The 13950-nt window shown below is 36.3% G+C and overlaps 1 protein-coding gene across 4 annotated transcripts in view; it reads left to right on the plus strand.

Annotated features, from left to right (window-relative positions):
• Window positions 1–13950, plus strand: part of LOC121072257 (zinc finger protein 385B) — a 130639-nt gene that overhangs the window by 105176 nt on the left and 11513 nt on the right. For all 4 annotated transcript variants that reach the window (XM_040561713.1, XM_040561712.1, XM_040561714.1 and 1 more), the window contains one exon: window positions 222–381. In XM_040561713.1, the coding sequence (XP_040417647.1) occupies window positions 222–381 (160 nt within the window). The remainder of the gene's footprint in view (window positions 1–221; window positions 382–13950) is intronic.

Here is a 13950-nt window from a genome sequence, read left to right on the forward strand (position 1 = left end):
TCTTTTTCCTAGCTAGTGAAAACACAAACTGTTCATTAAAATCCTGTCGTCTGAATATATGAGAAATTACATCTAGGAAAACTACTGGTATAAAGCTACTAAAATTTTCCAAGTGGAATAATATGGTGCCTACTATTGAAAGTGTCACTTTTCTGCCTTGTCGTCCATTGTGTTATACAGAAGTACAGAAAAAAGTGAGCCTGATTTGTTCTCCTTTGTAGAGCCAGGCCGAGGCCCACTACAAAGGAAGTAAACATGCCAAGAAGGTCAAAGCACTAGAGGCAACGAAAAATAAACCAAAAGTTGGGTCTTCCAAGGACAGCGCAAAGGCTAACACAAGCTGCTCTACGCCAGTCACAGCCAACATCTCTGACAAATCAGGTCAATGAAAACTTTTTGTTCTATACATTCTTTATTTTCTACTTTTTGGTGTTTGTATGAAAGAATCTTATTGCATGATACTGATCCATGACTTGTCTTTTCTAAACTATTTGCTATGTTTTCTTTTACAGAATTGATTGTTTTTGATGCTGTCAAAGCTTTTTTTTCCCCACATCTGTGTTATGTGGTGTCTCTGAACGCTAAAGTCTGGTGTTTCCTGTTAAACTGTTAAGACCCTCTTATCAAATTTATTCCTATAAGCTATGTTGTTCATGTGACAATAGTAATAGATGGACATGGGTGGGGCGTCAAGTCTGAGATGTACATTTCTAGCTGAGGTACAAGAAATCTCTCCAAGAATTTTTTCCTTTCTGAATAGAATAATACTGCTCCAATGAGAAACACACCCATGGAAATGTAGTGAAGCCTTATGGCACAGATATTTCCTGATTTCCACAGCTCATTAGTTCTTTAACATCACTTTTTTTTTTTTCCCCCATGTCAGTAATTTGAGGGAGATCAGTAACACTAATTGCAGTAGAGTTGAGTCACTTTCTGCTCTGTCAGTGTTGTGTTACTGAGTGAAACAGGAGAATTTACTGAACTTGCTGACAGTCTGAAATACTGTACTTGTCATCCAGGAGAAAGCACCTACTGTGGGTTACCCAAATGTTGGTCTGATATCTGGTTGTGATAAACTTGCTGCTGCCTTGGCATCCATTTATCTTCACAAGAGCTGAGCTTGACTCGGATGCCATAGGATGATTGGTACAGACAGTTCTCTGACCAAAAAATAAAAAAGAGAGAGAGAAAGAAAGAAGGGAACAAAACTATTTCCACACCCATGGGTATTTGTTGTCCTGTTCTCCCCACAGCAGCACAACTGCATTTGGTTCCTTAACAATGAGCTAAATTTTGCATTGATTCACCTAGAAAATCACACGTTAGATTTGAGTGAGATAGCAATGATATGTGTTCAGGGAAACAAGCCAAGTTACTATAAAACAGTTGCAAGGTACCGTCTGCTCTAAATAAAATGTGCACTATCGAACAGGAAGAGATTTAAAACATTTGATAAATATTTTACACTCTGAAACACCAAAAATAGCTTTAGTTAAAACAGCTTACCACTCCAGATGTACACTAAAACCTCAGACAACTGTTTAATAAGAAGATTTCAGTTAAAACTTCAGAGGAATTAACTGTTGTGTAGGAATGCCTGCTGTGTAGTTGTGTTATGCACTGCCTGTCCTGCTTGTGCCAAAGGCTGATGGCCAAGTAACACAAGTCGCAGTATCTTTACCAACTCTATTGTCCTTTTCAACTGTTTTCTCTAAGTCTAGAGCTGTCTCATGTATTTCTTAGGCCAGCCTGTAAGATCTATCCCTGACTTAATTTTCTTCTTCTCTGTGCAATATATCTAAAATCATTTACTCCTCTATTTTCAGTTTTTGAGAGAGGATAAAATAATCTAAGCAACAAGAGAAACCTGCTCCTGATATTGTTATATTGCCCCTGTTTTGACAGTATGTTGTTACATGTTATTAATTACTCAACACAAATTAGACAGATTACCATCTGTGTCTGTTGGACTATACCACTGCAAGTGTTTCTACATTCAAAATAAATTTCTGTAGTGATTTAGTTATATGTTTTCTTCCAGCCTGGGGAACAGCAGAGTTGCCTGTGAAGGGCAGGCTGCTCAAAGCCTATTGCTGCTCTTTATAAGACTGCAGGTGGGATGTTTAGGAGGACAAAACTCTGAACCTGGAGTGACAAACTCTCCACATCCAAATGGAGTGCTGCTAGCAGAGATGGGGAATGGCTTGGAGACAGGAATTTTTAGTGAGCTATGAACAAGAAACCAAGCCATAATTTTGTTTAGCTGGACATGAACAATAGCCTCTGTAAGGGAAAGTGTTCTTGAACATGTTTAGCTCTTTAACATAATGCTTATTTCAGCAAGAAGAATCACTATGTTGCTGCTGGGAATCAATGCCATGGTGGTTGTATTTTGTTCTTGTTGGTGGTGTTTTTTGTTTTGTTTTGTGTGTGTGTTTTTCCATTCATTTATTTCTGAATATTCTAACACAGCTTTCGTTCTTTGAGAAATGGATTATTACCGAATATTCACTGTATAGGTATATTTCAGTTTTTCTTAAAAACAAAAATAATATATAATACTAAGAGTTTAATTTCTGTTTGTGGCCATGGTATTTTCATCCTGATTTCCACCACTTGTGAATCATGATCCCTGATCCCACCACTTGTGAAACTGTTTTAACTGTTGTATTTTGAAGCATTGCTAAGTTCCTCAGAAATGTTCATCAAGAAATGTTGTTCCTGATGTCCATTCACTGAGTATGGAAGAGGAGAATAAGAAGCTAAGAAGTGAAGAGACTTAAGTTCCAGTGTTCCTTTATTACCTGTTGCACTTCTGCTGGTATTAATGCAGAATGGGTAGGGAGTATCACAGTACACTGATAAACTGGATTTACTATTACATTACATACGTCTGCTAATAAAAGGACACAGCTTTTTTGATGTGCTATCAGTTTGAGTGACTTGTTGGCATCTGACCCAAAGCTCTCCAGACAGAGCAGATACTATATATTGAAATAAAATGTCAAGTTTGCTACAGAGCCACCTCTTCTGTGGGGCAGACATAAATATTTTAGATGTCATGCTGTTTTTCAGGAGCAGTAGTAACCAGAAAAATAATTTCAGTGTTAGCTCATCTTGTGTGATGAATCTATCAAACACAAGACCCCAATTCATCCAGTCCTTATTTTTCACATCTTGTGATGCAGTGGTCTCTCTACAGCTGTTCCTTTCAACTTGAGAAGTGTGGCTGCTGTTAGAGCTACAACAATTAAATTAATGTTTAAGGTATTTTGAGGAGTTTTCAGGAAAATGTGGGCTCCTGCAGAGAGATGGACAGGGGAAACTCTGGAACTTGGTCTGAGTATGACGATTCCTAATGTGTGTGAAAGAGATCTTTACTGCTGTTATTAATACAATATGATTCAGAAATAGCTTCTGTAAATTGATCATCAGCAAATGTAGTGATAAAGCCATAGTACTATAATGCAGAATCTGCTGCAGCCTCAGGTAAGTGGATATATTGATGGGTTGGATTGCACAAGTTTTGCGTTCAGGTGGGATCAGACTGTTATGTGATCTGATTTGCTAAGCACAAAACTCTTCACCATTTAGAAAATACTTGTTTACTACTACTTTGAAGTACCACTGTTTTATCCTGTTCACTGTTTCAGCAGAGAAAAAGAAAAAGGCATAGATGGTGGGTGCAGTGTGGTTGTTCCCATACCTCTTATTAGGCTATGCCTACTTGTCCTGATGGGTACTTTCAAACAGGAGATGTCCATAGGGTATCCTTTCTGAACTTGTCTCCCAGTTTCTCTAAACGCCCCAGGCAAGTATAGTAACAGCTGTGGAACAACTTCATATGCTAGAAGATGAGTGCTGTGATACTGCAAGCTTTTTCGTGGCTGCTTTGAGAGATAGTTACAGGATGGCAGCATTAACAAGCCTGTGAACTGCTCTTTCATGTGGGTCAAAGATTACCTTCCCTCCCTGTGGGACCCCAGGATTTTAAGGATGGCTTCAAGCAGAAATATATGTGTATGAGGGAGAAACTTTTTATAAAGTCTGCACTGTTCAGTAGTTTGTCAAGTCCTTTAGGCTGAAAGATGTTGTGTTAATGTAATGTACACATGTGTGGACATGGATGCATTTCACTGGAAATACCTCTTTAGAAAATGGCGGGGGTTGCAACAAGTACATAGCACAGTTTAGAATATGCAGAGTGCATTTTAAATATAGGTCTGAGAATACAACAGAAGATGGGTGTCTGTGATTCCAGTCTAGCATATTCTAGATGCTTATAGTGATGAGTCCCTCAGGAATGCGTATGATAATAAATGGACTAAAATGTCACTATTTACTTATCAAATGAAGAGGAATTCTTTGATTACACTTCTAAATCAAAATAAATTGTTCAAAATGAAGCAGATGGTGCAGGATCATTTTCTTTAAATTCTGTTTTGATATAAAAATCAAGAATTAAATGCAAGTGTTATAACCTACTAAAAAGTCAAAAACAGGTTTCAGAATTTAAAAATAAAGCCTTTTTTGTCTTTGAGCCATTCTGTATATGATCTCTTTCCTTTTCAGTGAGAGCTGTTTGTGAAATTATATATATATATGTGTGTGTGTATATATATATATATATATATATGGGCGTTTCAAGTTCAGATCTTGTTCAAATAAGATCGGCAGGCTCTGCTACCTGGGACTTGTTACAAATGGACCCTTTGGATGTTTTATGAAAAGTCCTTTTTGTTCAGCTGGTACATCTGCAACATCAGGCACCTAGTCAGGCCAAATTCTGCATCCTGTTTCAAATTCTGGCCCCTCTTACTACAGTTTTGTTCTGTAATTGCATCTCAGAGTAGCTAAATGAGCAGTTCAGTGTCATGCTGATGATATTCCAGCATATGAGCAGTCCTGTGCTGGTCTGTTGTGTATGGCGAGGACAGCAAGAAAGGGATGTGACTGGAAACCTCGTTTGCCAGTTTCTTGATCCAGCTGGGTCTTTTAGGAGTTACTCCAGTTATTACAGCATGCTAAAGCATGGTACGGTGTCTGCTGCCCAAGTGGGCTAGCTCAGATTTTCAAAACAACCTAGACAGATTGATAGACATAAGTGCTACTTTGTCATGTAGACATATGGTAACAAGTTAGCCTATTAGATAGAACCAGTAACTACAAGCTTTATTAGACAAAAAAAAAAAATTGACCTCAAGGTCTTGCCAGTGATTTTAGTTCATTGAGGGCTTTCTGTGGGCACTTTGAAAATAAACCTGTATATTTTACTCCTTTTATTCCTTAGTAGAGTGCAACATGTTGAATCACATTTACTCAGGCACGTTACGATGGGTTGGATTTCTTCAGTGTCCCAATTACCAGTGCTATTTATTCATCAACTATGAATGAGACGTAAAGTCCCATGGGATGGCTTAGTTCATATTTCACAAGCCCACCCTCAGGACACTCCCTTGGTCATGTGGCTTGAGTTGCCAAACTGAACTTTTCCATATGCATCTCTGTACTTACGGTATCCTAAAAATGATACCCAATTCTGAAAAAAAAACCTTAATATTTATTTTTAATTCATGACTTTATTTTAAAGGAATAAACTTTTTCTTTGTTTGTTTTAAATCACAATAATCTTATAGAAAGAGCAAGGAGATAATACAGCTTCCACAGCTATCTGTAGTATATCTGTTCTGGGGGGATTCTAGGCTATTGTTATAGAGATGTCATTATAAGAACTTCAACGCTTAGGACGTTTCTAGGGTATTTATTATTTAATCCTTTGTAATGTTCCCAAGTCATCCAGACCTCAAAGTCTATGCTGCTGATATTGTGATGAAGTTGAATTTTGTGGAAAAGAGGCTATAGAAGGAGAGGAACATGACAATGATTTGTTTGGCTTGCTATACATCAACGTTAACAAGTCATATTTAGAGTTTTTTTCTTATGCCTCTCTGAGATGATTATCATTATGTCTAGTCTCCATCAAAAGCTACTGAAAAACCTCATCAGTTTTTCATATTTATGCTTACATAAAGAATTCTACTGAAATTATATGCTACAAAATAATAATGCATCTGTGTTTATGTGTATTCAGATAGTGCCTGCTAAGCATGGACGTATTTATGTTAAAGAAGTTAGTTTATGGTCAGCTCTAAGAGATAAATTCAATCAGATTCACCCACCAAGGAGAGTCATTCCAGGGGTATTTTTCTATGAAGCTCTCCGAGGATGGTAGGTTTTGTCCTCTTTTCATTAAACATTTCACAGCCCTCAGAAAAATGCTCTATATTGCTCTATACTGCCACCTGTTGAAACTCCATCCCCAAAATAGATATAAAGGCACAACATATAATCTGCTGCTTGACCACAGTGCTTTTGTGGTGGTTAATCTAAAACAGAATTCAGGAATTCTCATAAATTCATCACATGTATGCTGTTGTTTCATGTGCAAGTACCATGCATGCATTTACATGAACATTTTATTATCAGTATTGATATGTGAAATATACTGTCAGTAGCACATGTAATGTTGATACTGGATTTAGTAGCGAATAGTCTCTGGGCATGTTCTGGTGGGTTATTTCAGCACCTACTTCAGGACGTTGCTATTTGGCTTATGCACTTAGGATGAAAGTTTAATCAAAAGGACTATTAGCAAATCAAAGTCTATTAACAAGAAACCATTTTATTAGGTTTGAACTTTTGAAACACTTTCTTCCCTGTCACTCTTACTGGTCATACTTTTTCAAAATGGGATTTTCAAGCCTCATCTTTCCATGTGTGTCTTCTTACAAGCTAAATGGGAAAGCAGTCGTTCTGCATGGTTTGGTGTTGATGACTTCCAGGAGCTCCAAGGAGTTCTTCAGGTGTTTCTTCAGTCTGCCTATAATATTAACTAGCACAGATCAAATTCTGCACCTCTACTGCAAACTGATTATAGGTGAAATTAACTGAAATTAACTGAAAAACTAAGTTCTGTGACTGACACAATTACATTGTTGAGCTGTTCCAATTTCTGTTCAAATTGGAAAAGGTCAATCTTTTCTTTCTCCAGTCATTATATAAATCAGAAATACATGCAAGCAGAAGATTGTTTTGAAGAAATGGTAAGCTTTTTCTCCTGTAGTTATTTAAAAGCAGAAGCTCTGCATTAAAAGTATACTGTAAGACTAAATACTACTCTGTGTGCTTTGCTGTGTGCCAGAACATTCATGTGCCCTAGATCACTAAAGCAGTATACTACTATAAATTATTCCAGTTATAAAAAATGGAATTTCGTTGCATATTTTTTCATTAGCATCTTTCAAATTATGCAATTTTTTCTTACTTTGGGTAGAGGTAAAGATAGGCATTGGGCTAAGCAAGAGTGACTACAGATACAACTGGTCATTGGAGCAGAGCCCAGGGATGTTCTCAGCTACTTTTTTGTTTGTTTGTTTTTAGCTATATGTATACAGTCATTTAAAGAATCCACTTATATACATTGAATCTCTGGGCAACTCTTTTCTTGCTATATCGGGCATCTGTTTTTCTTGCTTGTTCTGCTAATAATGTGCTTGTTGAATATCCAAATTTTTTTTGGATGATAATTGAATGATAAGATAAATATGGAATGTCACAATATACTAGCAAATGATTAAATATATATTTCCATAGAGGATGCCAGAGGTGGCACAATGACCCTAACCTAGCAGAAATAGTATGTATGACATCATTCTTTATTCATAATTGGCTATGCAACATATTACAACAGTTCTCAAGTCTTCAGGTGTGGAAGTGGAGAAGGAGGGAAAATGAGAGTAAAAGAAGCAGCTAGCAAAAAGTGAGTGTAAGATTGAGATACCAATGTCACTCATCTGCTTTGCAATTTTCTAGTAGGAAGAAAGATGATCCAGAAGAATTTAAAAAAGCGAAGGTTTTGGAATGAGATTTTGTAAAAATTCCAAAAGAGAGAAGTGATATATCCTTCTTTGTCGCCTCAAGATAGTTATTCTGATGGAGAATGACAGTATTATTTGCATAAGAAAAAAAATCATTTGGGATCCAAGAATGAGGTTTGTTTTTAGATGACTAAGAAATTCAAATCAGTGGAAGTTCTCTTACTCTCAGTAGGACTTAAATTAGACCTTTAAATTCATTAGAATGGAAAATTCCCAATAAAGACATCTGCAGGTTTGTTTTTTTTTTTAATAGCAAGCCTGGGATGGAGTTGCTTTATCTGTATCTAATAGTTCCCCAAAGCTTATTGAAGAAAGATATTGCTGAAGAAGTAAGACTGTTCGTCTGATGCCAGACATTTAGCTTTCCCACATAATCAGAGAATAAATAACAGAATGCTGACGATTACTTGTGCAGTTAGTAGTTGAATGGAGTTTTGTCTGTGTCTAGTTGTGCCAAAGTTGGAGGTTGTGTCAAGTCTCTAAAATTTGAGAATTAAAGGTCTTTCTTTTCTCTCAGGCTTTGAGTGACTTTAGTCTCCAAATGTAAAACAATGGGTAAGACCCAATACTGTTTCTTCAGGATGCTTTGGTTTAGCCTCTAAATGAAGTAAATGTTCTATTTTTGAACCTTTTTTTCCTGGAAAACATGCACTTACAAGTGAGGAAAATAGTTTTACTGGTGGCCTTTTTTTTTTTTCCCTGTATTTTTTCACCAACTATTTAAGTAAAGTAAAAGACCTCTAAGAGTACAAGCCAGTCTAGTCTAGTAGCAACTTCCATACATCAATAATGTGTTCAGATTTTTTTTGGTAAATGTTGTTTTTACTCATCTTTATATTTTTCATATTTATTTTTTATGCAACATATAAAAGTAGGCAGCATTTAGAATACAATGCTCAAAAAAAATGCTTGTTGCTAGGGCGTGTCAGACAACTGAGACCATGAAGTTGGTGAGTTGGTTTTGATACAAAATTTTTCAGAAATCCAGAATTGAAAACAAAAGTAAAAATATCCCTGGCTGGCACATCAGACAGTTAAATAGGTCTTTTGAAAACTTCTTTTATTATCCTTCCAACCTTAATTCTACAGCTGCTGCATTAGTGAATTGGTGTGAGAAACATGCTACATTTCCTATAGCATAAAAATGTATATATGGTCAATAGGTTGTGTTTTATTTCCTTATCCTTTTTTTTTTTTTTCTTCAAGGAGAGTAAATCAACTTGCATGTCTGTTAGGCAAGTTATATGCAATTTATTGGTCAAATCTTGAAATCTTGAGGACATGACTACATACTTGCAGTCTTCAGGCAAACCTGTCACTGAAATCAGTGAGAATGCACAATTATAGATGTCATTTAACTGAAATGAAGATGAGTGTTTCATAGTTGGCTTCAATGGCAGATCTGCCCAGGCAAGTACTGAGTCAGTAGTTCAGACACAGGCCCATGAGAACATACCTGCATGCAGAATGTCTGTTCTTCTTGATTAATTTATTTAGACACCCATAAATTTTGTATTGAGTTCCAAAGCACTTTAGCAGCTGTGGGTAGAATTTTAAGATTATTTAAGCACAAACTGCAAGTACAACGTGTTTCTAGTAATGTATTTCAGATTCATAGATGGTGGACATAACATTAATTTTATGGTTGAGGAGGTGACCCAAAGCATTTTTAAGAAGTGAAGGATGTCTGGGTAGAATACACTGTTTGTTATAATCTTTGAAGGTTATTTTTTTCTAAATATTCCTACAGTATTAAAAGGTTTAAAAGACAATAAAGTACTATGGAAAACTTGCATTCCTGTATTAGTAAAATAAATGTGGCAGTCTGTAATGGGAGTAAAAATATTTACAAAACACAATAGGTTTCTGGTGTTAGAGAAAGATAAGTTTTACCAGGTAAAACTTTTTTTTTTTTCCCCCCTGGGTAAAAGTCACTTTTTTAATATCACGTCATATACTATATTTCAAACTTTGCCCAAACTATATAATAGTTTCCAAGTCTGTTTTAATTTTTTTCCATTCCAGCCAGCACAGACTGGCATACCTTAGAAAACATGAAAGGTTAAGATAGTTTTAAAATAAATTTACCAAGTCATAGAGCAACAGTACTGAAGAATGCAAAACTATGGGATATTCTCACCTTGAGAATACTGCTTTAACTGAGAAATGTTTGAAATGTGAGTCTTCCTTGTTGATCCATAACTTTTGTACAGTTACTTCAATATAAGTTTTTTATGTATGGAAAAATGTCTGCAAGTATGCAAATAATTGACTAAAAACTGTAGGTGACGCTGTAGTGTCGTCACAAAGGCACCAAGTAGTTGGAACAGCAGGTGTTCTCTGTTGAAGAAGTTGTACAGGTAGGTGCAGAAATAAATATTGCAGGTCAAGATTTTGCAGTGGCAGAACCATGTGGACTTCTGAGTATTTTCTGATTCTCAGCAATCCAATTTCATGAGAATTAGGAGAATCCAAATTTTCTAAAACAAACCTTTATAACATTTAATCCAATTAGTTGCAAATGTATTTTGTACTCTGAAAAAGAGACAGGTTCCTTTGTAAAAGAATTCCCTAGAGTCTTTGCTATGCCAATTCAGAAATAAAATATGTAAGAAATTAAGTATCAACATCACTGTTGTACCATAGCCAAGCAAGCAATACTTCTGAAATTAAAATGATACTTCAGTTCAGCCAGTTGGAGAGTAATGATGCAGTTAATCAAATAATCAGGCTAGCTACAGAGCTCACTCAATATTGCAGAGCCATCCAGACGTTTCCTGATGTAGCTTCAGTATCTCAACAAAATATGTTGTAGCTTATTTCAGTGCACATTTGTGCTTCAGATGAAAAGCTTTATATTTATAGCTTCCATTTGTTTCTCATCTTTGTATGGAAACAAAATTGGTTTTCTTTAGAATGTGTCAACCATTTATTTCATGTAAGTACCTTTATATAAAACCTAGCCATTTTTTTTCAGACAGGCCTGAGGTACAAGGAAGAGCATTTTACAAAAACTAAAGGTAACCAGAGGGTTAATGGATACTCTATGCTATCTGATTTGCATGTAGGTTTGCAGTGGAATTTTTCTAGAACAGAGCCCTATGGGTTTTTCAGCCTCATTTCTCAGTAGACTGCACAACTGGTGAGAAAGTAGGTATTTTGTCTGACAGCCATTAGAGTCTCATTATTCAGCAAATGTGGAGATAAAACAAAAAAGATTTAAAAATCCCTTATCAAAGTTAGCTAACTCTGTCTTAATGAGTGTCAAGAAATAATCTAATGCTCTGTGGTTTTTTTTGTTTTTTTTTTTTTTTGAGTGATGATGAGCTGCAGGATGGAGCACTTGCAAATGCTGTAAAGGTTGTGACCACCAGTGACTTAATTGCTTTCCTTCTATTGTCTTCATGGCATATATTACTCAGTGTTCATCTTTTTCTTCATGAAAAGGATAAATAATTGTTTAAATGCATCCTTTATTCCTTTATAACAGTGTGAGCCAGCAGAAGATGAGACTTTCTGTGAAGAACAATGGTTTGATGCTTGCTTTTTATTTTACTGGAACTATTGTCTGCATTTCTATTCAGCAGAGTTTTTCTGCTGATAGATTGAGAAAGGCCCTTCTTGTCCTCCTGTTAATTCAGTCATTGATCCTCTTCTCCCTCCATATATTGTTTCAGGGCAAACAGAACTAATCTAAATATAACTAAATATTGTTTCCAGTATGATAACTTGTGAATTGTCGTCTTCTGCTCCAGACCTATGTGGCAGGGTAGATCCTAGGATTTGTAGATCCTTCAAGTACAATGTGGCTAAATAAGCCTTCCCCACATTGATTTTATTTTCTCATGGTTTTCTAACATCTCTTTTATGAATTTCAGACAGCCTTGCAACCTCTTTGATTGTTATCTCTCTACTTCTCTCTACTTCTGCATTTTTGTCTTAAATCTTAAAACTGTGAATTTTGTTACGGTATTTCTATGTGCAGCTTTTAACGTCTAGTTCTTTCTTCCCTGTACTATTTCTTACTAACATTTTTCATAATTTTCCATTTTCATAGTGGCATCATTTTCTTTGTCTTTGACAAATGCAGCTAGGTCAAAGCCAGGTATGTTCAGAAGCAGTGCTGCAGGGATACTCCTGGACTCTCAGTGGCAGGAGAGCAGTAGCTTTTCTATGTTATTTCACCACTTTATCCCCTGAACTAAAGCTACTGATTTTCTCTCTCCAAATTCTTCAAATCCTTCACTTTCAAAGCTCTCCGTGCATTGTTTCTCTGTTGTAGTGTGCTTTTAAGGTGCTGACTTGCACTTACCACCCCTCAGCCATTGTGACCAGCTTCGCACCTTTTCTGGTCCTTCTGTTTGTGAAGATCTTCCTACAAACAGCTGCCAAACTTACTTTTGTTACCGTCACCTGTGAATTTTTTTTTTTCTGTGATGGAGTGAAAAACAGAAGAAAGCTTATGAAAAGTTTGGCTGCCACACCAATGCGTACATTGGTGACCTGTTCTGTCTCCTGTGATTTCATATATGTCTGTCTGCAGCTGTGATCTCTGCTCTTAAACTGCAGATCATTTGGTCTGGGGACCATCTTGCTGTTATGTGCAGAAAGCTTAGAACAGCAAGGTCAAATGAAAAGCTGCAGTAATACCAACTAACTGGCCTCTTTTCAGCATTGTCAGTGGCTTTATAAAGGAGAGTAGGAAGAAACTAAGTTTCACTTCGTTTTGTGTCACATGTGCCAAGAATCTAAAATATCAAGTTTTAACTGAGTTAGAATTTTATCTTTCAATAAATACATTTTTACTCTGTCTTTATTGAGACCAATTTAACAACAATTATTAGTTTTTCAGCAAAATTTCTTGGATTGTATATGAATGTAATTAATGTAATTTAGTTTACCTTTGCTATGCACTTGATAAGGGAAAGAATATTTATACAACAGTCTGACAATGTGATTGATCTCCTTGTCCCATTTTGCAGTCACTGAATGCTTCAAAGGTTGTTTAATGCAGCCCAATAGTCATAGTCATATTTGGAGCTGTTGAAATTACAGGGAGAACCTGAAAGCTGGTTACAGCTCTGGTACAGCTCTGCTGGTTTGGGAGATATGCCTGCTTTACCTCAAAGTCTCAAATAGTCTAAAAAATAAGTACTTCAGGTTAATATTGGTACCCAGTCACACAGCCCATGTGAACTCAGGGCTGTCATACCTCTTTGCACCTCATTTCTAATGACAACATAAAGCTATTCAAAGATGTGAAACCCATAAATAAAACACAAACCCTTCCTTTCAGAAATCACTTTTGTTATTGTTGTTACCATAGGAAACTCCATAGTCAGAAATTAATTTAAGATGTTCAGAATCATCAAGCTATCCAAGTTCTTAAAAGCTGTTCCTTCAGCAGTGATGTGGTGTAGCACTGAGCTGTAAATAAGGCTGATACTGCCAGAGGCTTTGCACTTAACCGTGCATCATCTGTTCTCTGGTAGCACGGCATTGATAACCACTCAGTGATCAAGTTGTGCTTTAGTTTGTTCCTTGCGTGTCTCCTAACATAGTCACTTGAGGCTGGAAGTTGCACTGGAAATTGCACAACTCTTTCTTTTAGGTTCTTCAAGATGAAAGGGACCATAAGTATTTCAAGTATTTACTATTTTCTTACTTTTATAAAAGAGAATCAAAAATATCTAGACTACCAGAAACAGTTTTTCCATTATGCTCTTTTCCAGGCTGGAAGTATGTTTTGTTGTATGAGAAGGTGAAATCTATATAATAATATAATCTTTTATAAAATCAAATCTCAATTTGTGGGATGAGAAATTAGCAAATTCCTCAAAAGAGCTCTGGTGCAGGGCTGTGTAGAGCAGCAGTGGCCACTTTACAACTGGTGTACTGTGTTTTGGTTTTAAGTAGTTTGTGTAGGGCTGCTCAGCTGGGGGATGCCAGGTATGACCAAGTAACAAAGATAGGCGTGAAGCATACATACACACACACACAGAAATGTATT

Source organism: Cygnus olor, chromosome 6 (assembly GCF_009769625.2).
Source record: "Cygnus olor isolate bCygOlo1 chromosome 6, bCygOlo1.pri.v2, whole genome shotgun sequence".
Lineage (NCBI taxonomy): Eukaryota > Metazoa > Chordata > Aves > Anseriformes > Anatidae > Cygnus > Cygnus olor.